At 36.3% G+C, this 25,142-nt stretch overlaps 1 protein-coding gene across 7 annotated transcripts in view; it reads right to left on the reverse strand.

Moving 5' to 3' along the window:
- Positions 1 to 25,142, reverse strand: part of SNX13 (sorting nexin 13) — a 127,772-nt gene that overhangs the window by 78,410 nt on the left and 24,220 nt on the right. For all 7 annotated transcript variants that reach the window (XM_026507038.4, XM_026507041.4, XM_026507035.4 and 4 more), the window contains exon 2: positions 2,919 to 3,031. In XM_026507038.4, the coding sequence (XP_026362823.4) occupies positions 2,919 to 3,031 (113 nt within the window). The remainder of the gene's footprint in view (positions 1 to 2,918; positions 3,032 to 25,142) is intronic.

Consider the following 25,142-nt stretch of genomic DNA (forward strand, 5'->3'; position numbering starts at 1 on the left):
CACCCAGGCGCCCCTATCTGCTGCTCTTCCAGTACAAGCACCACAAAAGCTGAAAGATGAGTTGAGAAAACAAAATCATATCAGCCCATGTCATGAATTCTGTTGTTTCTTTTTAAAAAGCTGGCCTTGGAATTGTCAGTAAGTTTCACCTGTCTTGCATCTGATATTATTACGAAGAATCAAGTTGGCCCCATATTTCAGTTTTATCTAGTGATAAGCGGATTTACAGACAAAATTAAATCCTTATATTAACTATGTATTTCTAAAATTATTATTATGAGACAGACTGATAAAACACTAACATTTGTCCAAAGAATGACAGTAGGAAAGTAAGCTAAGGAACAGTCTAATCTCACAAAGCACCTGTTTCAGCCTTGAGGTTTAAGCAAAAACAGGTGCTAAAAATGACTGCATCACCCAAACTAACAGAATCCCATTAAATAACCCATAATACAGTATCAATAGTATCCCCCCCAAAAAACAAAAAAACACATAATACAAAAAATCCTAAGGGATTTTCCTTCCAAAAGGTATCTTTATATTAGAAAATATAGAATTAGCTTTGACTATCAGCAAAACATATACATTACCAACACTGTAGGTGGTTAACCGCAGAATTTTTTTAAAAATTTTTTTAAAAAGGTGGTTTCCATAGGAAAATGTATTAATTCCTCTCAAACTTGCATTTTATGTAAGAAAAAAAAAGTATCTTTAAAAACTTAAGACAATAAAAAACACACTAAAACCAAAAAATGATTATATGAAATGTAATTATTTTACTTGAGATTGGTATTTAAAAGCCTATATTTGCTCTTCAAAAAATTCATAAGGCATTAAACTATACTAAGTTACATTAAAGAAAAAACAATCATTCTAATTATAGGCAAAACAGGAAAGATTTGATTCAGGAACTATAGTACTCATTGACCATAAATGAGTAATTCAGAAATGCTTAATTAATCCTCTGGGACACTTTTGGGAGGCTTTCTATACTTAAGTTGAAGTCGCCCTACTATGGCAGTGAATTTCACTGAGATTAACAATCTGTTGGAACAGAACATCAGACGAGAACATTTACGACATAGCACGAACTTGGAATTTCAGACCCTACCATGTGACTCTTAATATTATCTAATGAGTTTTTAGTGACCCTGGCATACCATCCAATATCTTCTCTAAAAATTTTTACAGAACTTCAGAGGTATCCAAAAACGACTTTGATTACGCCCTGATAAAACTGCAGACTCAAAAAGGAAACAAAAAAGGTTACCATGACTTTGAAATGCATGGGCTCATCACCCTTCCCCTCTTCCAAAACATTATATGGAGCACTTCAGTGTATGAGACATGATTCTCCACCCCTCCAACTTCCAAGGGCTCCTACTGACAAAGTTCCTAGGGCTCCTACTGACAAAGCAAGCTACAATTTCCTCCCTTTCTGAAATATTGGGAAATAGTCTGAAATCATTCTCCTTCACTTTTGCCAAGGGTTTATTTAATTCATGAAAGAGAAGAAATCTCTCCTTTCCAGAGAAACATCTCCTCAAAACAGTTTCCTTTCCAATCAATAAAAGCAGCCATGACTCTGTGGGGAAGAGGTGCAACCATACAGCTATGCAACCATTCTGCTCTGGTCTTAATTTGTGCAAAGGAGTGTAATTTAGGAAGCCCAGGGGGCTGCAGATTTATAGTCTTCAATCATCTTTATAGTCAGTACAGACATTCAAAATTCCATTTATCTGATGCCTATGGCTTATTTCTAATTGTTTCAGTATACAGTACCATATCTAAGCAATTATAATGAAACTATTAAATCTAAAATAAATGCAGTTTTAGGAATAGTACTTGAGGTAGCAACTTGATTTGATTCTCACTTGTTCCACAAACAGTGGGTGCACTCCCTCTAAAATGGACACACAGAACTTTCAAGCCCTACTGTGAAAGAGGTGGAAGGTCACGGTAAGTACATTCAGAAACCACTCCTTGAGTGTTTTATACAGTCTTTCGGGCCACGGTTTATATACGCTATTCAATTCAGCTAAGTTTTCTAAACCTACAGGTTCAAATACTCTCCAAATATTTGGGGCCTCAAAAGAGTTTTTAAAAAGAACTCAAATATATTCATTCCACAAATAGTTACTTAAACGTATCTTATACATACACATACATACACACACACATATATATAAATATATGTACTAACAACAAAATATTCAGGTCAGTTAAGCTATCCTGGTTTGAGTAACTAAGTATCAAGCATCTACCTCTCTTCTCTATACTTTTCTCAGATATAATTCACAACTAATATCAACTGCTCCGCACAGGAAGCTATACTATATCAGGACTGAAACCTCTCTTGCAAAGGTTTATCGACTCAATGTAAAGCATAATCCAATAAACAATGAAGAGAGAATGGCAACATCAGGTATTTGAATTTTCTATAACAAAATGACAGCATTCACTAAGGGAAATAATATTATTGCATGAAGTCTAATCGATGAAACTATCTTCTACTATACTATATAAAACTTGATGAATCATCTCAATTTAACTTATCTTGTTAATATTGTAAGATAAAAAATTTTCAACCTTAAAAGGTAGTAACACCAAAAGGAATAAAAAGTCTTTAAAACTTTTAAAATTATACAAAAAAGTTTTATATCATCAAAAATTGAAAATTTTTGTATCCATATTTTTGGTACAAATAACGATTGCCACCACTTTTGTTTTATTGGATATCTTAATTTTACTTTATAATAACTTTGGTAAAAAATAATTTGTAAAAATTGCATTCACAAATAAATCATACCATTTCTCATGATCATTTTTTTCTTCTGATTGAGGTCTCGTGGTCATTTGTTTCAATTTCTAATAAGAGTATGACATGTGAATTGTTAAGATTCACTGAGAATACTTACCCACCCACAAAGCAGAGGATATAAAAGGCCAAATAAAATATTACAAAGGGTCCAAAGGTTATCAGAGAAAGGACAATGCCAAGGCTTCCCCATCCCCATATGGATAGACTGGTCTGAAATAAAGCAAAGAAAAAAAAATTTAATAAATAAATGTCCTTATGAATTAGAAAAGAACCAACAAAATTTCTACATAGTTTTACATTTCTCCTTTTAAACATATACAGGTACTGTTTCAGTAATCGTTAAGTATTTGCTTTTGAAAATGTTAACTACATTCTTAGAGATTTATCTCCAAGAAACAATATACAAAATCTATATGCAGAAAGGATTTAAGTACATCAGCAATGATTTTTTAAAAACGTAGTGACAACGTAAATGCACAGCAAGCAATCATTACACAAATTGTGGAATGATCTGCTGGCATGAAAAATGGTAAAAAAAAAATTTTTTTAAAGGGTTTATGAAAACGTTTATATATAAAGAGTTAGGTAGACTACAAAGTTGTACTTGTTTAGAATACTTCATTTGAAAACTAAGTTCCAACATAACTATAGCATAATGAGACATTTTTAAAAAATTAAAATTTCAAGGTAAGAAATCCACATCTCACTGAAAATTGTTTCTTTTAACGCAAATTGTGTCCAGAAATTTGTAAAATTATAATTGCACAACTTTCAACTTTCAAATACCAAAACATGCCATGAACTCAAAAAAATCTCCAAAAATTGTCCTTAAAAATAAACAAAAACCCTATTCCGTTTAGAATTATACTGTATTATATATTTAAAATACTCCTTTTGTTGAAGGCAAACTGGATTTTAACAATTTAAGTAATTATGAATAAATAAACGTATTCAATTCAACAAAATCCTACATCCATTTGTCTTGTACTGTGAGGTCCACAAAGGCAGCATTTGTCCCATTCCTGCCATCAAGGAGCACAGAGAAGAATGTCTTACAGGAATGAAACAATTAGACACTGAACCAAAAGAAAATAATAGAAAGCATTATAAGATGCTAAAGTGAACAAAATTAATGACCAAAAAACTATGGAATAGACAATAAGTTCTATGGATTACAAGAGAAAGGCAGTTTTATTTATTCATTCATTCGCCAGTCATTGACTGCTTTCTATGTGCTATAAGCTCAAGGTGCTGGGGAAACCACAAGGAATAAAACATATCCTCATAAGGCTACATTCTAGCAAGGACAGAAAGACAAGCACACTCTGCTAAATTTATAGACTTCTGTTAAATTTACATTCCAGAAGGGGAAAAAAACAAATAATAAATTTACAGTTATATCAGATGGGGATAATTGCTATGAAGAAAAATATATATGGTTCCTATGTAAGTTTTATAGATAGACAGATAGATAGATAGATAGATCGATCTCCACATAAGAAGCTCTCAACTAGATGATCTATGAACAGAAATCTTACAAAGAATTTATTTAAGGAGAATTTGTAATAATGAGTCTTCCTATCCCAAGTATTATTTCTCCATTTATTCATATTCTCTTTTATGTCACTCTGGGAAAGTTTTTAAAAATTTCTTCTTTATATAAGGCTGGTGCAATTCTTATTCATTTGTATTTTTATTATCTTTTTCCTCATCCTGGCACTTTTTTTTTTTTAAGATTTTATTTATTTATTTGACAGAGAGAGAGAGCACAAGGAGGGGGAGCAACCAAGGGAGAGGAAGAAGCAGGCTCCCCGCCAAGCAGGGAGCCCGATGCAGGGCTTGATCCCAGGACCCTGGGATCATGACCCGAGCTGAAGACAGGCGCTCAACTGAGCCACCCAGGCGCCCCCATCCTGGCCACTTTTTAAAGAGAAGACAGAGTGCCCTGCCCCACTGCTGAAGTTTCTGCTTTGCCCTCATGATCTCCTCCCTCAATCAGCTGGGGATACTATCTCACCTACGTAAGTGGCCTCTGACTTCTAAGAGCTATGAGGAAGGCAGGGGGACTTGGAATAAGGTACAGAGCAGTCCAATCCCTCTGACAATACTTCTGCTGAACACCCCAGTATCTGGATCCACATTACAGTACTGCCAGATGCCCAACTATGGAAAGCAGATGCTATTTCTCAAGATTCACTCAAAACCTTATCCACTGACTTCCCTGCAAGGAGTTGTCAAAAACTCTCAGGAAAGCTGAAACCAGACTATGACCCAGATATTTTATTCAAACTACTTTCTTGAGTGAGGTCTGACCTAGTATTTGCAATATTATTCTTTCTTTACAAAGTTAGATTTATGCTTGCTAGCCAGTTTTTCAAAGCTAAACAACTTACTGTTTAGATATATTAAGAGGTTTTAAAAATGAAACCAAGCAGCTACCTCTGTAGATAAAGGAAGGGAGCATAATAAATGCAGTATTTCTTTTTCTGTTTGAATCATACCTCTCACAATTAAAAAAATTTTCAAAGAATCACTATTAGTTAATATGAGGAAGATTATTAAATGCAGCAGCTAGTTAACACGGGGAGATGCTCGGATGTCTAAAATGCAAGTTTTCACAATCTTATCTCCTCTCATTTGAAAATGGTAGCAAAATGATCAAAACACAAATTCTTATTCATTCATTCAATAAATACTCGTCAATATCTATTACAGTGTGCCAGGTACTAATGATTTAACGTGAACAAAACAGACATTACTGTCATATTTTTAAAAATCTACAAAAGAAGACCCTTTCTTTAATTTTGAGAGAAAGTTTTATATTCCGTAGACTAATAAAATTACACATTTTCAATCAAGCAAGTCCGGTGTTCATTTGCTTTGTAATCTCTTACAATAGTTAACTTCAAATTTTAAATTGTTTTTTGAAACCAGAATAGTGAATTGTACAAAACTAGAAAGTTTTATATTATTCTTAGTGTTCCTATAGATATAGATATAGATATAGATATAGATATAGATATAGATACACACACACACACACACATACATAATTTGCTGATATTACTATGTTATTATTTGGTGAAATTAAGGAAAACAATTGATCTTTTACCACATAAAAACACAGTTCTAACTATTTCCTAAGATGATACAAGATGATAAAATGTAGGATCATTTTGTTTTGTTTTGTTTTAAAGACAGGTGGTTTTGGGTTTGTTTTTTTTTTAAGATTTTTACTGATTTACTTGGCAGAGAGAGAGACAGCCAGCAAGAGAGGGAACACAAGCAGGGGGAGTGGGAGAGGAAGAAGCAGGCTCCCAGCGGAGGAGCCCGATGCGGGGCTTGATCCCAGGACTCCGGGCTCACGCCCCAAGCCGAAAGCAGACACTTAATGACTGAGCCACCCAGGTGCCCCTGTAGGATCATTTTGGACCACATCAGAAACTATCTACAAATTCAAACGGGTATTAATTACCTCAAGTGTTGACCTAACATGGAAGCCAAAAAACAGAAATAAATCTCTATTACGGTGATTTACCTTAAAATAATATTTGATATATTATCATTCTCTTCTCTAAATACAATAATCAACGCTAAAATATCCTTGCTATCTGATTCCCTAGAACCACTGACTCACCAACTGGGGACTGGAAGAAACCTTCAAGATCATCTACTCCAGTCTTCTCAAACTTCAAGGATCTTAAATGCAGATGCTGATCCATTATGTCTGTGATTCTTTCATTCCAACAAGCTATCAAAACTGTTTAGAACTTAAGACAACTATATATTTATAATTCCCCTTAATATATATATAATTAATAAATATATATTAATTAATATATATTTATATATAATATAATATAATATATAATAATTAATATATATATAATTCCCCTTAAATTAATCTAGGTCCACAAAACCTTATTCACAAACTCTAAAACCTAAAAACCTTTGAGAACCAAAACTGTACAAAACATTCTACATACTCTACCCCATTTATTTCTCAGAACATTACTAAGTAATAAAGAAGTTAGGACAGCATAGTGCCCAAACAATATGGACTCTCGAGTTAGACTGAGTACAAATCTTACCTTTACTATTTATTAGTTGGATCACCACTACATGCCTTAATTTCTTCAGCTAAGTCACGTGTCTATTGTGGGGAGTAAATAAATGAGTCCAATGTCAAGTGTTCACTATTATTCTTAGTTTAGCAACAGAGAAACTAAAGCGCAGAGAAGCTTTAAAAAAACTGCCTAATGTCATGCAAGCTAATAAGTGTAAGAGTGAGATTTGATCCTAGGCAAATCCCAACTCCTTATTAAACCTTAAAATGTGTCACTGACAACTGCCTGAAGTTAAATCACATTAAGAAAAAAATGCTAAAATCATTAACGAGTGCTTTCTTTTATCCAAATATTATTCGGTTTTTTAATATGCCTCCCAAGAAATCAGTCAGAAAATGACTGATGAATGTAATAAATCCCTGGTCTGAATATGAAGTATATAATTTTTATTATTAGACAATAAATTTAACCATGTATACCCTACATAATGGAAAGAATTTCAGTTTCAAAGGGTTTCAATTTATTAGCATGTCCTGACACCTATATGTATCAGTTTGGCCTTGAGCATAGGGACACGTGGAAATAAAAAATGACCTCTGCTGCCTAGATACTTAAGAACCAAGAAAGGACAATACAAAAGATCATATATGCCTCCTGACAAAAGAAAGCAAGTAGAAATAATTTACCTTGTAATATTTTATGCCTATCAAGTCCTACTGACATTTATCTTACTTGATCCTCACCACATACTTTTATGATAGGAAGGCAGCACAATACGGTACTAAAAATAAAAAGTTAGAAATTACAGGTTTTAGTTTGCCACTAACATTCTGTGTAACTTCTGCAAAATCACTCATTGATCCAGAATTCCCATTGAGCAGGCTCTCACACCAAGTCTAGCTGTAGCAGATTGGTAAAATAACTGTCCTCAGCTATTTCGATGCAAAGCCAAACCTAGAGTTTCCTGGCTGCAGGTGGAAAATGGAGCTAAGCGGAAACAGCTATTTCAGATCACATAAAAATCACATTGTCAGAGCTCCCACAAAATGAACGCTCGACTCTGATGTGTCAAGAGAATGGGTCAACCACACTCAGAGTTATAACGACCTGGTGTATGTGAACACATTATGTGGCATAGGGCAGCCATAGAGATAGGGCTGAGAATCCTAAAACTGATACTACTTCATTGCCAACTTGGGTCATAGAAATCATATGAGTTTAGCAACAAAAATAAGTATCCAAAAGAAGAGTGGCCTTACTGCAACTATAAACTGTTTCCCTCCCACCTTATTCCACTTAAAATAAGTTGGAAGTTCTTCTCCAAGTAATTTCAATGGCATGAGTAATTTCAATGAGACAGGGAACCTGTCTCATTCAACATTATATAATAATTTAACCAAAGCCTGGTACAAAGAAGCTGTTTACTAAAAATGGAAATACTTAATTTACTAGCCAGAGAAATGAAACGGAGGGAATGGAAAGAGAAGGGAGGGGAGAAAAGGAGAGGAGAGGGTAAAGGGGAAATGGCAAGACAAGGAAAAGGTCTAGGAAAAGTAAAAAAGAAAAGGACCCTAAATTGAGGTGTTCCTCCATCCCCCACCTTATGGCTTTAGGCAGAGCTATACATTCCTTAAAGTACAACCCACACCAAATTCCCACCTGCAAAAAAACAAACAAACAAAACAAAAACAAAAACAACCAAAAAACTGGACCTTGCTCTTCCATGAGACTGATGTACAAAAAAGCCTTCTTTTGGCTGCCTCAACATATGCTGACAGCAACCCACATCATTGCTTCCTTTATGGGGAGGAAGCCACAGAACAGGAACCACACAGGGATCATCAGTACATTTGCTGGGGCAACTGGTCCCAAACCCTTCTTTTCATACTCCAGGGACAAGAGAATAAAGATCCTCTTCTACACACTCGTATTTGTGATACCTAGCATATTCTTGGGAGGATGATTAAAGACTACTGTGATAGGGTGTTTTCAATTCAGCTGCTGAGCCAGGAAAGATACAGGGCCTGAGGAAAGGGTAGACAGCTCAATCAATGACCCTGGTCTCCAAGATGGCTAACTGCCCAGCTGGCAAAAATAAAAGCCACTAGCTACCTGAGAGTTTCTCCTACCTCTCCCAACTGGGGGTGTGTATTTTTAGTTCTTTGATAATAGACCCCTCTCCCTGACAACAGAAGTGTATTGTTCAACTGTTACACATTTTGAAGAATGAATAATGTACACATATACAGATGACCACCTGAACAAACCCTTCACTTTTTATTAGAGCAGTAGTTATAAAAGGTCATAGACTATCACACAATTACACACAATTATGACTCCTAGCATCTAACGACAAATAGAAGCTACAATAAATTAGCGTTTTTTAAACTAGATTCTACCAATTACAAAATACCTATATACAGTTTGAAAACAACAGCAGGAACATTCATAATACGTATTTATTTATTCAGGATACAAACTAAGCTAGGCTGCAGACCTCCTTCTCAGTCCCATAGCCCATACAATGGAAATCACTGAATTGGGGTCTTAAAGTAACTACAGTATTGAAAAAAAAAAACAAAAGATGGTATTTATGCAACACTTTCTCTTATATAGGAAAAACCATAAAAGTATCTAAAATGTGGATGGGACAATATAGCAAAGAACAGTCCTGACAGGCTTCCAATAAATACTCAAAGTCTCAAATTGAAAAACCGCTTTACCAAGGTTTCCTGAATTTCTAATAAAAGGTCTAGTAGATACACAAAGCTGAATTAAATTAACCAAGAGTTTTTCAGAGACAACATATTTCTAGCTATACATATTGTTTTGGAGCCTCTATAATGTAATAAATAACTCAATAAATTAAAGATATCTAAATAATAAATAAGCCTCCAATCTCCATCAAAAAGAAAGAAACAGATTCTTTTCCTAATGTTCCCATCTGGCAAATGAAAGTCTATCTTTAATTTGTTTATGAATGAGACATATATATGTATGTATATATACATATGATGTGTATAAATGTGTGTGTGTATATATATATATATATATATATATATATATGACCTACAAAAAGGACAAGTATTCCCTTAAAAATAACTGATTAGAGCAAAAATTTGAAAGCTACCAAAGAATAAGATTTAACTAAATTTCTAATTACATGCTACTAGAATCCATCAAGATATCAGAACAGAAAATACCAATCTTATGAATTTTGCAAATTGTATTTTCTTGTATCAGCATATATACCCTGATTATTTTTAAAATTCAACTTCATATTAGTAAAGTATGTATAGCTATCACTCAGCTATAAAAGGGGCAGAATTATAAATATGCACACTTTTTTTTTTTAATGTAAGGATGTAGAGAAACTTTTTTAACTGCTCTATGAGGAACAAAGAAAATAGGGGTAAAGGAGACAGGGGTAAGAACTAGACATCTGAAAACACCTTGTTGTGTAGATCTGATTTTGTGATGGTATAAATATATTACATATAGAAAGAATTCAAAAAGCAATCTCTAAAAATCAAAAGCAAGTAAAACAAATCTAACTATATACTAATAATGTGAAATAACCACACAGAGTAATTTAACTGTGGCTCATTAGTGCTATGTACTCTAAGAACAATCACAACAAAAATCTTATATTACTTCAGTAAAAAATAGTGCTGAAAGTTCCACTAAAGTGAACCAAGGCTATCAGCTATGGCTGATTCCAAGTCTGGGGCAGGAAATGAGTTTAAAAATGGGCCATCAAAAAGGAGAATTACAGACCAATTTCCCTGATGAATATGGACACCAAAATTCTCAACAAGATCCTGGCTAATTGGATCCAATGGTACATTAAAAGGATTATCCATCATGACCAAGTGGGATTCATCCCTGGGATGCAAGCGTGGTTCAACATTCGCAAAATGATCAGTATGATAGATCATATTAACAAGAAAAGAGTCAAGAACCATATGATCTTCTCAACTGATGCAGAAAAAGCATTTGACAAAATACAGCATCCTTTCCTGATTAAAACCCTTCAGAGTGTAGGGATAGAGGGTACATTCCTCAATTTCATAAAAACCATCTATGAAAAGCCTACAGCGAATATCATTCTCAACGGGGAAAAGCTGAAAGCCTTTCCCTTAAGATCAGGAACACGACAAGGATGCCCACTCTTGCCACTGTTATTCAACATAGTACTAGAAGTCCTTGCAACAGCAATCAGACAACAAAAAGGTATAAAAAGTATCCAAATTGGCAAAGAAGTCAAAATGTCTCTCTTCACAGATGACATGATACTCTATATAGAAAACCCAAAAGACTCCACCCCCAAACTACTAGAACTTATAGAGCAATTCAGTAACATGGCAGGATACAAAATCAATGCTCAGAAATCAGCTGCATTTCTATACACGAACAATGAGACTGAAGAAAGAGAAATTAGGGAATCCATCCCATTTACAATAGCACCAAAAATCATACGTTATCTTGGAATTAACTTAACCAGAGACGTAAAGGATCTATATTCTAGAAACTACAAATCACTCTTGAAAGACACTGAAGAAGACACAAAAAGATGGAAAAATAATCCATGCTCATGGATAAGAATAAACATAGTTAAAATGTCTATGCTACCCAGCAAACTACACTTTCAATGCCATCCCAATCAAAATACCAATGACATTTTTCAAAGAACTGGAACAAACAGCCCTTAAATTTGTGTGGAACCAGAAAAGGCCCGGAATTGCCAAGGAATTGCTGAAAAGGAAAAACAAAGCTGGGGGCATCACGTTGCCTGATTTCAAGCTATACTACAAAGCTGTGATCACAAAGACAGCATGGTACTGGCACAAGAACAGACATATAGACCAATGGAACAGAATACAGAACCCAGAAATGGACCCTCGACTCTTTGGGCAACTAATCTTTGACAAAGCAGGAAAAAACATCCAGTGGAAAAAAAAACAGTCTCTTCAATAAATGGTGCTGGGAAAACTGGACAGTTATATGCAAAAGCATGAAACTTGACCACTCTCTCACACCATACACAAAGATAGACTCCAAATGGATGAAAGACCTCGATGTGAGACGGGAATCCATCAAAATCACAGAGGAGAACATAGGCTGCAACCTCTTTGACATCGGCCACAGCAACTTTTTTCATGACACATCTCCAAAGGCAAGAGAAACAAAAGAAAAAATGAACTTGTGGGACTTCATCAAGATAAAAAGCTTCTGCACAGCCAAGGAAACACTCAAAAAAAACTAAGAGGCAGCCCACAGAATGGGAGAAGATATTTGCAAATGACACTACAGATAAAAGACTGGTATCCAAGATCTATGAAGAACTTCTCAAACTCAATACACGTGAAACAAATAATCAAATAAAAAAAATGGGCAGAAGATATGAACACTTTTCCAATGAAGACATACAAATGGCTAACAGACACATGAAAAAATGTTCAAGACCATTAGCCATCAGGGAGATTCAAATCAAAACCACCTTGAGATACCACCTTACACCAGTTAGAATGGAAAAAATTGACAAGGCAGGAAACAATAAATGTTGGAGAGGATGTGGAGAAAGGGGAACCCTCTTACACTGTTGGTGGGAATGCAAGTTGGTACAGCCACTTTGGAAAACAGTGCGGAGGTCCCTTAAAAAGTTAAAAATCGAGCTACCCTATGATCCAGCAATTGCACTACTGGGTATTTACCCCAAAGATACAGATGTAGTGAAGAGAAGGGCCATATGCACCCCAATGTTCCTAGCAGCATTGTCCACAATAGCTAAATTGTGGAAGGAGCCGAGATGCCCTTCAACAGATGACTGGATTAAGAAGATGTGGTCCATATATACAATGGAATATTACTCAGCCATCAGAAAGAACGATTACACAACATTTCCAGCAACATGGACGGGACTGGAGATTATGCTAAGTGAAATAAGTCAAGCAGAGAAAGACAATTATCATATGGTTTCACTCATTTATGGAACATAAGAAATAGGAAGATCGGTAGAAGGAAGGGAAGAATGAAGGGGGGGTAAACAGAAGGGGGAATGAACCATGAGACACTGTGGACTCTGGGAAACAAACCGAGGGCTTCAGAGGGGAGGGGGTGGGGGGTTGGGAAGGCCAGTGACTGGTATTAAGGAGGGCACATATTGCATGGTGCACTGGGTGTTATATGTAAATAATGAATCATGGAACACTGCATCAAAAAATGGGGATGCACTATATGGTGACTAATGTAACAAAATAAAAATTATTTTTAAAAAAATGGGCCTACAGCACCTTGACATAACAGAAAGCTAATGAAGACTACCGAGGATGTGTCAAAAGGACTCAGGAGACAACCTGAAAAGGCTTCAACTGGCTAAAGATGGAATCACTAAAAACAGTAATTGCAGCGGACTGGAGCATTTCAAATATCTGAATTCATGAAATCACAAAGACTTTTTTTTTTTTTTTTATCACCTTTAAAGGGTGCAACTGTGTTTGAAGAGTGGTAGAGAATTAAACATTTAACAGGGTAATCGTAAAGTTCATGAAATTTAGTTTCTCTCTAAGGAAATATTCCACATAATAAAGAAGAAATTATAGAATTAGCATAGCACCATATTGCAATCCTGAATATATCAGAGATCTAGCAGAGGAGAGAGGAAGGGAGGGAGAACAAACCAGACATCATTTGCCTCTTGAAAGAAAAATACACACTACCATCTATGAAAGAGTCTTGGTTTGGGGGGGGGGGGTCCAAATCTGAATCTGATTTTAGGAAATGCAGAAGACTGAGAAACTGTTACAATATACCACGAAGATGAACTAAGCAGAATACATACTGCAAGGAACACTAAAGGGCAAAAAGCACCCAGTTTCTTCAACAAATGAAGAGCCAGGGAAAAACAGAGTAAGAGAGGGGGGGACAAGGGAGGGAGGAGAAGGGTTTGGGAGAAACTGTGGGTTACACTTGTAATATGCAGAGCTTATTCTACTTGATTTTCACAGAAATACAGTGGGAAAGGAGAAGAAAAAGAAGAAGGACAAGGAGGGAAAGAAGGAAAAGAAGAGAAATTGGTAATTCTTCATATTTTCTGGATATTTAATGATATTAAGTTACTGCTCATTTCCTGCTGGTAAAATGATACTATGGTAATTTTTTTTTAAGACTATTTATTTATTTGACAGAGACAGCATAAGCAGAGGAAGCAGCAGGGAGAGGGAGAGGGAGAGGAAGAGGGAGAAGCAGGCTCACCGCCGAGCAGGGAGCCCGATGTGGGACTCAATCCCAGGACACCGGGATCATGACCTAAGCTGAAGGCAGACACTCAACTGACTGAGCCACCCAGGTGCCCCATGGGTGTCTTAACAAAGAGAATCTTTATGTTTTACAGACACATGATGAATTATTTACAGATTAAATCATATATCTAGAATATCCTTCAAAAATAATTCTATAGAGAGTGGGGGGAAAAGGAAAAAAGGATGTAGATGAAATACAACTGGCCATGAGTTAATAGTCTAAGCAGTGCATGAGGAAAGGAAATTCATTATATTAATCTTTCTACTCTTAACGTTTGAAATGCCTTATTTAAAATATTATTTAGGGGTGCCTGGGTGGCTCAGTCAGTTAAGCGTCTGTCTTCGGCTCAGGTCATGATCTCAGGGTCCTGGGATCGAGCCCGATGTCGGGCTCCCTGCTCAGCAGGGAGTCTGTTTCTCCCTCTCCTGTCTGTCTCAAATAAAATCTTTCTTAAAAAATCTTAAATAAATAAATGTTTGAACATATACAATAATCGGGACACCTGGGTGGCTCAGTCGGTTAAGCATCTGCCTTTGGCTCAGGTCATGATCCCAGAGTCCTGGGACCGAGTCCCACATCAGGCTCCTTGCTCAGCGAGGAGCCTGCTTCTCTCTCTGCCTGCGTGCACTGTCTCTCTGACAAATAAATAATAAAATCTTTTTAAAAAAAAGCAAGGAACGGACAGGCTAAGTAAATAATGAGTTTTGATATCCTACTTTGTGTGTGGTTATGAGCCCATTTTATATAAGACCTACTGTTCTTCAAAATAATTATTTTGGGGGGTTTCATATGATTCTGTAACAATTAAATAGCTATGTATTGGGTCTTAATTATACAAAGATGAATCAGTTTCTGCCCTCAATATGCTCACAAACTAAGTAAAATGCACACGTAATGATAACATAAAAATGTGATAAGTGTCACAATAAAAAGATTTACAAAATGTTTAGGAATACAGAAAAGATAAAGCCTCCAGAGCTTATAAAGTATTCAAACTCCTTTGAAATTGTCTTCCATTGGCAATTTTGCAGGTAAGAAAATCAATCTCTTTTCTTTACAGCTACCCACTTTTTTCCATCAAAATGGCACCACCCCAAACCAATTATAAACTTTATGTACTAAATTTCTGGTAATTTCCAAAAATAAAAATTCCAAGTGAACAAAGATTCACAAATGCTAAGACTATTCAAGAGTATGCCACAGAGAAAGTACTCTTTGATTGAAAAGTAGGACAGAGAATATCATTTGTTTACTGAACTTAACCAGTGCTCGAGGCTATTTATATTTTTAAGTCTAAATATATCTAAAGATTCCATTTATAAATGGCAACAAAGTAAGCTGTGAGGGATAAATGCACTATTTAAGAATTTCCAAAAAACTACATGTAATCAAAGACATTCTTTTCAACAAATGGTGCTGGAGAAAACGAACATCCACATGCAAAAAAAGTGAATCTAAGACAACAGATCTTAACAACTGTCATAAAAATTAACTCAGAATAGATCACAGACCTGAAAGTAAAAGACAAAACTATAATACTCCACAAGATAACACAGGAGAAAAACTACATGACCCTGAGTAGAGTGATGCCTTTTTAGCTACAACACCACTACAGAGTAAGAGAAGGGGTGCAAGGGAGGGAGGAGGTGGGTAAAGCTCTTCTAATTTAAAAGAAAAAAGTTACTGGGGTGCCTGGGTGGCTCAGCTGGTTAGGCATCCAACTCTTGATTTCAGCCCAGACATGATCTCAGGGTTGTAAGATGAAGCCCTGCATCAGGCCATCCATTCAAGAAATAACTGATAAGCTGTACTTCATTAAAATTAAAAACTTTACCTCAAAGAAAGACATTATCATGGTAAGTAGAAGATCAGCCACAGACTAGGAAAAAATACTAGCACAAGACACATCTGATAAAGGAGTTATCCAAAATATACAAAAAACTCTTAAAACTCAAAAATAAAACAAAAAACCCTAATTAAAAAATGGGCCAAAGATTTTAACAGACACCTCACCAAAGAAGATATACTGATAGCAAATAAGCATACAAGAAGATATTCCACATATGCCATCAGGGAGATGTAAATTAACATCACAATGAGATACCACCACACATCTATTAGAATGGCCAAAATCCAGAACACTGACAAGGACATGGAACAACAGGAATTCCCATACGCTGCTGGTGGAAATAAATAAAACGGCATTCTGGAAGACAATTTCGCAATTTCTTACAAAACTAAATATACTCTTACCATATGATCCAGCAATCACGCTCCTTAGTATATATCCAAAGGTGCTGAATACATGTCCACACAAAAACCTGCACACAGATGTTTACAGGAGCTTTATTCGTAACTGCCAAAACTTAGAAGCAACCAAGATGTCCTAAAGCAGGTGAGTGGATAAATAATCTATGGTACATCCAGACAGCAGAGTATTATTCAGCACTAAAAAGAAATGAGCTATCTAGCCATGAAAAGACATGGAGAATCTTTAATGCATATTACAAAGTAAAGAAGCTAATGTAAAAAGGTTACACATGGTATAATTCCAACTCTATAACATTCTGGAAAACACAAAACTATGGAGACAATAAAAAGATCAGAGGTTGGTGGGGAGTGGAAAGGGACAAAATGGGGGAGATGAATAGGTTAGAGAATTTTTAAGAGACTGAAAATACCCTGTGTGGTCTTATGATGGATATAGGTTATTATACTTCTGCTCAAACCCACCAAATATACAACACCACAAGAGTGAACCCCAAGGTAAACTGTGGACTTTGGGTGATTATCATGTGTCAATAGAAGTTCAGCCTCGACAAAAAAAAAATCTACCATTCTTGTGAGTGATACAGAAGGGAATGACTATGCACATATGGGAGGAGAGGGTAAATAGGAAATCTTTGTACCTTCCTCTAAATTTTGTTGTAAATTGAAAACTGTTACCCAAAAAGTCTGTAAAAAAACTACATATAAATAATCACAAGTACAAAAAGATTTTAAAAAGGGAGCAAATGATAATAAATTGGCACCAGTCATGAATTATAATAAACTGACAGTCAACCTTATCGATGTCCAAAAGAACAAATGTTAAAAGTCAAACAGCTCAAAATTTATTCACCTTTTAATAAAATGTAAAAATATATATATATATTAAAATTAAAATTAACTGTTTAGATTCATTTCATAGGTTCCATAATCTCTCACCTTAGTACAGGAAACTAGAAATCAACCACTCTGATACAGAAAACTCAAAGAGAAAACTACAAACATATATAAAATATGTATCACAAAATTATGGAAAATTATTACATAATTAAAATTTTAGTTGATATAATACATTAGCACATACGTCAACTAATTGCACTTAGACTCCCCTCTCCACCCAAAGAAAATCACACTTCCTTTATTCAGGGCCACCTAGTGTATAAATACCTCTCATAATCTAATCTGATATGGTCAAAAGCCAATGAGATCAAGAATTAATCATCAAATTCTAACATTCTGTGGCACTTTTTTAAAATATAATTTTTAATTGTAAGATCTAATTTTTATACAAATGCATTTTTTTTTTACAAGGGAAAGCTGTTGCTAACACATGCACAACCAAAACTAAGAAATTTTCACTTGTAAGAATCCTTACTCCTCCCTCCCACGAAGAACAAACAGAAAAGCCAAAGGTCAGTTCCAATAAATCTCCCTGATTTTCCCATCGAACAAGTAGGAGACTTCCCATAAAAGTTCTTTACTTTAACTCAACAAAAATAAATAAATAAAGATAATACAGTAAGCCCTAACAAATTATGCTCTGAGTTAATTTAGTAAATCAGGTGTTCTGAACTTGAAACTGACAGAAACATTATTCATGTGGGCTGCATTATTTGGGCAAAACAACAAAGCAGAGTAGGGGAGAGTGAGAGAGAAAGAGACAGAAACAAAGAGACAGTGAGAGAGAGGAGAGGGAGGGTGTTTTAATTTTGTATTTAAATATGCTGGATAAAATAATAAGAAAAATATCTTCCCTAACTGATCATGGTGCTCAGGATCAAGAACTCAGCAAATACGGAGCAGAAGGTAACAAGAATTCACTGTCAGGATACTTAACTGCAAAATGGATAAGTCTCAGCCCATTTGACTTCATGAGCCAATTATTATTACTCAGTCTTCCAAACCAAGAGATTGAGCCTGTCTTTTTTGCCAGTTAGTATTCTGTGGCTTCCAGTCAAGTTTCCTTTCTTACCCTTGTATGAAATAGAACAAAACACAACTCAAATATCTCAGTAGGTGATGATAGTTTATCTCCTTTATGAAGAATTTAAGTTTTGAGACAGGGATCAAAAACTGGTGTGTTTTATCTGGCCAACATAGTAATTTTTTTTTAAATTCCGAATAAACATTTAAAACACCACCTACAAAACAGGATTTCTGGCTTTTCTTAAAAAAATGAAAAATGTGGGGGCACAAGGGTGGCTCAGTTGGTTAAGCATCTGCCTTCAGCTCAGGTCACGATCTCAGGGTCCTGGGATGGAGCCCCACATCAGGCTCCCTGCTCAGCGGGGAGACTGCTTCTTCCTCTCCCTCTCTTGCTCCCCCAACTTGTGCTCTCTCATTGTCAAATAAATAAATATTTTTAAAAAATGAAAAATGTGGAATTATATCCCTACAAGGCAACAATGAGATAAAAGTGAGTGGCAACAACCCCCATGAAAATAAGCCAGGAACAGGAGTTCAGTATTGCCACAGTACCAACACTTGCTGAAAGGTTCATCTGATTTTAAGTCCAAGATATAATGTATCATCATAACTTCACAGCTGTTTTAAAGATGCAAAATACTGGTCTACAACTATGTCATTATCAAAAGTTGGAAAACAAAAGATAAACCAAGAGTAGTATGTCTTAAAAATGGCAGATAGCCTATTACTTAGTTGAAGCAAAGGTATAAATACATATGCCTACTTCATGAAGGGATCTAAATTCACATACCTGAGTTAGGCCTTTCCTTCTCCCTAATTTAGTCTGACAACAAACACTTTAAAGGGGGCGCCTGGGTGGCGCAGTCGTTAAGTGTCTGCCTTCAGCTCAGGGCATGATCCCAGCGTTCTGGGATCGAGCCCCACGTCAGGCTCCTCAGCTAGAAGCCTGCTTCTTCCTCTCCCACTCCCCCTGCTTGTGTTCCCTCTCTCGCCGGCTGTCTCTCTCTCTGTGGAATAAATAAATAAAATCTTTAAAAACAAAAACAAAAACAAAAACAAATAGGGACTGCAATGAGGAAATTTCTGAAGTCTGTTAAAGTGATTAAGAATAAAAGGAAATAGGGGCGCCTGGGTAGCGCAGTCGTTAAGCGTCTGCCTTTGGCTCAGGGCGTGATCCCGGCGTTCAGGGATAGAGTCCCACATCGGGCTCCTCCGCTGGGAGCCTGCTTCTTCCTCTCGCACTCCCCCTGCTGTGTTCCCTCTCTCACTGGCTGTCTCTCTGTCACATAAATAAATAAAATCTTTAAAAAAAAAAAAGAATAAAAGGAAATAAAAGAAATCAGGGAAAATTAATACTGCATTTTAAGTATGCCCTTGATCATCTTTAAGGGGAAAAATAAAAAGCCTACAATTCCCACGATACTGTTTTCACTCTCATAGTCTTCTACATATGTAATCCCTGAGTAATCTTGTTTTCTAATCTACCACTTTTCACTACCTCATATGTACTGTGACTTTCAAAACTGTACCTCTAGCCCAAATATGCCTCTTGAGTTTCTGAAACTTACAATGAACTGTATACTTAACACTTCTGCCTAAATTTCTCATGAGTACCTCAAATTCATCATGTCCAAAAATAAACTCATTACATATCCTAAATATATCCTATATTCCCTTACTTAAAAGGAGCATCAGTGCCTATCCAATTACTAAAAAGATAAATCTCAAAGTTATCTTGGACTGTCCCCTCTTGGAACTGTCACATCCAACTAATTATATTTTATATCCTAAATATGTCTTGGGGCCCTCCCCTCTTCACCACTAAAGCCTTAGACAAGACCTTTATTATAGCCTGCAAGACTACAATTCCTGCCTCCCCTCTATTCTATCCTCCTTACTGCCAAAATGACCTTTGAAGATTCTGAAATACCTAGTTATTCCGTGAGCACAACTTGTTCTCCTGTGTCTATCCTCTAGTACGATTACCTTTCCTCTTTAGCAAGAATCTCTATGGAGTTCCCTTCAAGAACCAGCTCAAACTTACGTATTCCATCAAATAAGTCCTCCCTCACAAGCACGTTTCTCTCAGCAAATAGAATGTTCAGTCCTTTCATTCTCTGCCTCCACGGTAATATTTAAAATTCTACAGTTATTTATATATATATGTGTGCATATATATATATCTGCCTTTTTTTTTTTAAGATTTTATTTATTTGACAGAGAAAGAGACAGTCAGCGAGAGAGGGAACACAAGCAGGGGGAGTGGGAGAGGAAGAAGCAGGCTCATAGCGGAGGAGCCTGATGTGGGGCTCGATCCCATAACGCCGGGATCACGCCCTGAGCTGAAGGCAGACGCCCAACTGCTGTGCCACCCAGGTGCCCCATATCTGCCTTTTCTAAACTGGAAGCTTCCTTCATTCATTGATCAAACATTTACTGAGGGGGCGCCTGGGTAGCTCAGTCGGTTAAGCGTCTGCCTAGGGCTCAGGTCATGATCCCAGGGTCCTGGGATCCAGCCCTGCATCTGGCTCCCTGCTCAGTGGGAGAGTCTGTTTCCCCCCCTCCCTCTGCCCCTTACCCCACCCATGCTCTCTCCCTCTCTCTTGCTCACTCTCTCTCAAATAAATAAAATCTTTAAAAAAACAAAATAAACAAACAAAAACATTAAATGAAGTCTATCATATGCCCACCATAGCCAGACTCTGTGATTTAAAAGATAAGCATTGTTCATGGCCTCAAGAAGTTCACAGTCTTGTGGGAGAGAAATATATATATATATATATATATATATATATATATATATATATAACAATACCGTAAGTAAAATGATAAGACATGCATCAGCTATTATAAGGCACTAAGAAGGCGCATGTGATGTGACCCAGCATGAAGGGAATAAAGGACAGCAAATCAGAGGAAGTATCCCAGAAAAGGTGATACCTAAGACCAGTCTTAGAGGGTAACAGGACATAGACAGATGAAGAACAGGGAAACTGATAAAGAGAAGACAACAGGAGTAGGCACTCAAGCAAGAAACACTTTCATGGGAAGGCCAGTGAAGGTTGTTTTCAAAAAGTAGATTGTGAGAAGCATATCAGATATACAAGTTTAAACCACTGTAGCAACTACGTGCATGAGTTGAAACAGGCAAACCTGGAGGCAGAAAAGCCTAAGGGCAATTATGTCATATTACCTAAAAGCCAGAAATAGGGCAAAGGTAGTGGGCATGGACAAAAGTCTATAAACTGGAGAAGTATCTAGATGACTCAACGAATAGATGTTCTAATTAACTGCATGGAGCATGAGAAAAAGCCATCATCATAGCTTTTTAAGCTTGAGTAATAACTGACTGAACAGCTAGTCACCCCCAAACAACATACAGGAGAATAGAGTTGGGGGCAGTATGTTTACTGTTTAGTTTTGTGGATGAAGGAGTCAAGTTCACTAAGGGACATGTTAAGGGTAATATACAAGATCTCAAGTGAAGGTAGCCAGCAAGTAACTGGATATAGTAATATAAGTTATTTTCAAGGGAATACTCTTGCTGGAGATATAGAATTTGAAGATACAAACAGTAATCTTACAAATTAGAATGAAGCAGATCATGAAGACATCAGCAAGTCAAGAATGAAATACTGAAATATTTTAAGGGGCAGAAAAAGAAAAAGCCCATGAAGACGACTGAGAAGGCATGCTTAGAAAGGCATAAAAAGAATCAGGAATGGGTGGAGTCCCAGAAGCTATGAGAACAGTATTTCCCTAAGAAAGAAGCAATCAACAGTATCCAAAAGCTAGAGAATATTCAGTAACATAAAAACTAGTAAATGTCCAGGGGACTTGACAACTAGAAAGTAACTAGTAATTTTACTGAGAATAGCATCAACAGAGTAGTAACATAGAACCCCACTGCAGTAGGTTTAGGAATGAATGGGAAGAGATTTGTAGGTACGTCAGGCTCTAGAGAAAGATCTAGTAAAAACAGTACAGGTGAGATAGATATGACTCAATGAGCAGTAGATGACAGGCTCAAAGGTACAAAGAGAGCTGAACCTCTAATTAATTGCAAGACAGACAGGTGTTTCCAAAATTTAAACTTTCAGGGCAGGCAACTTACCATGTTCAACCTCATCTCCCCACAGCTAGCAAAATTCCTGGAATGTAATACAACTCAAAGACTCTGTGATATGCATGAATACATGAATGAATTCAGGAGGAGACCCCTTTGGTAATACAATAAACAATCTGACAAAAAGGGGAGCAGAAGGCTAAAAAGAAATATCCCCTAGAAGCATGTATCCAGAAGAGATAACCTGAGTTATGACTTCAGAGATTCATTTACAATTAATGAACTTAGCAATGCACAAATGTATAGGATATGATGCCCCATGCTAAGATGTGTTCAGTCTTTGTCATCTAAATATAAGATCTATTTAGGAGTTTATAAAACAAATCAGTTTTTATTGAAATATAAACCCAGTAATTGTTACATCTGTAAAAGGCAGGTTTCATCTGCCTATCCCATCCTGTCATCCACAGCCCCAAAAATCGTACTATCCTATCTACTCTTCCCTCCCCAAACTCACCCTAGTCTAGACCAGGTATATGTACACCTAACATAAAGGCAGCCAAACTTACTATTTAAAAGTCACTGTATACCTTGTGAGACCTGGCTCCATAGGCTCTCTCTCTAGGCTCTCTCTCAGTAACCTGAAAAGGTACAAATTGTAATCGGCCAATGGTGGGCAATGAACCTGAAAAAGAACGTGTACATTCTGGGGCTGGGGTGGCCATTTTAAGGGACATATAGGCCAATAAGTAAGCAAGGAAGCCAACTGAGAGAAAAACTGAAAATGAAGCAAATACATTCTGAAAAGCTGAAATGAGAGACTTTATGCTTACCTGTAAAAGAGAAAGAGAAAGTGGGAGAGGGAGAGAGAAAGGGGGATGGAGAGAAGGAGAGAGGGAGGGAGAGGAAGAGAGGGAGAGAAAGAGAGAGCTGAGACCTTAGTCAGCTTCTTAGTTCCTGCAGGACCAGCTGCATTCCATTTTACTTCCCTGAATTCTTTTTATATGAGATAATGGAGGTGTATTTCTGTTCCTCACAATCTAGATTCCCAACTGGAAACTCCTAAATAAGATTAGATAAATGCCAGGAACACAGAAGCCATTTTTGTTTTTCTAAGTCACTAAATAGGCACTACACGCTTTAACGCAGAAGTAGTAAGGAATTCTGTCTTCTAATCATAGCTCTGCTCTAAGACATCATGCAAATCTGGGCAATCAAAATGTCTCTCAACTTTTGTTTACTCACTTCGAAAAGACAGAATTGGATTACAGACCTCCTATACTTAAATGGCTTAAAAATTAACTTGCGATATGATTGCGTGAGGGGTGTGTACATGTGTACACATACAACAAATTCAAAGATATATATACTCTTAGAGCAACCTGCTGGAAGTCTCTTGTGAATTTTTCTCTACATGAAAGATGTAAACTTCGGAGTATAAAATGGCTTTCTCCTAAGACCCCAGAAATCCGTAAAGCAGCACCTAAAGCAAATGTAGTAACTACGTCAAATTATGAAACTTCCTTTCAAGACAAGCAAGGTACTCACCTGATACACTGCCTTCCTTCTTGGACTTTGCTCGAAAACGCCTGCCTACCATACCTTAAATGATCTTCTGAGGGATTCCTTAAGAATAGAGCACCATGCTCTGAATCACATAAATGACTCTCACCACGGCAGATCACAGACAGCTATAATGGTGGATTTCTATAGCTGGTTTAATGTTCTGTGACACAGCCTGGCAGAAAAGCTCTATCAAATAACACAGATAGCTTAGAGAAAATGGTGACTCTCATCTGACCAATAAGATATTCTCTTGAGACTGCCAGTTGGTACTAAGAGGGATAAAAATCGCAGTAGAACAGTAACAGAAAATCAACTGTAATAGCAAAGCAATAGCACAGGGATTAACAAACGTCTAATGTTAAAGAGGGTCACAAGGTAACTAGGTAGCTAACCAGGCAAGGTAGCCTGTCTGTTCTATTGTGAAGCAAGGCTGCCTAATAAATCTCTTATTTTATTGATTTCAACATGCATCTTTATAATAAAATTCTTGTCACCTAAGGTAATTCCAGAATCCCTCTGTGCTTTGCATGTTAAAAAAAAAAAAAAAAGCCTAAAATACCTAATACTTTTCATAAAGCTAAATAAATGCATTCTGTGTACCTGTTAGACCTCTAGCTTCTAAAACTAAAGCTAATAATGATAATAATAATAATAACGGCCTTCAGATTCTTTCCTCAAGGACTAAAAATATGGGTTTATAGTCGGAGTAAGAAGTTTTCTCTGTTAACAGGAAAACTCAATCAGGTCTTCTCCTAGAGCTGACATTAGCTTAACTTTTTCCTTCTTGGAAAAGAGATAATTTAGCGAGGGCCATTTTATTATGATTAAAACCAAATAAAAAAATGAAATACTGAAAAAAATTGCAGACTTCAATAATGACAGTCATTTAGTCCAACTAAATCAAAATCAGCCTTACCTCAAAACTTAATTAAGAGATTTGATGACTATTTAACCTATCTTAAGCATTTACTTAAAATTTTCTAAAAAATTCATCTACCAAGTGTAATACAAGGCACTGTTTTTTTTTTTTTTAAGATTTATTTATTTATTTATTTATTTATTTATTTATTTGACAGAGAGACAGCCAGCAAGAGAGGGAACACAGCAGGGGAGTGGGAGAGGAAGA

The sequence above is a fragment of the Ursus arctos genome, unplaced genomic scaffold (genome assembly GCF_023065955.2).
Source record: "Ursus arctos isolate Adak ecotype North America unplaced genomic scaffold, UrsArc2.0 scaffold_3, whole genome shotgun sequence".
NCBI lineage: Eukaryota > Metazoa > Chordata > Mammalia > Carnivora > Ursidae > Ursus > Ursus arctos.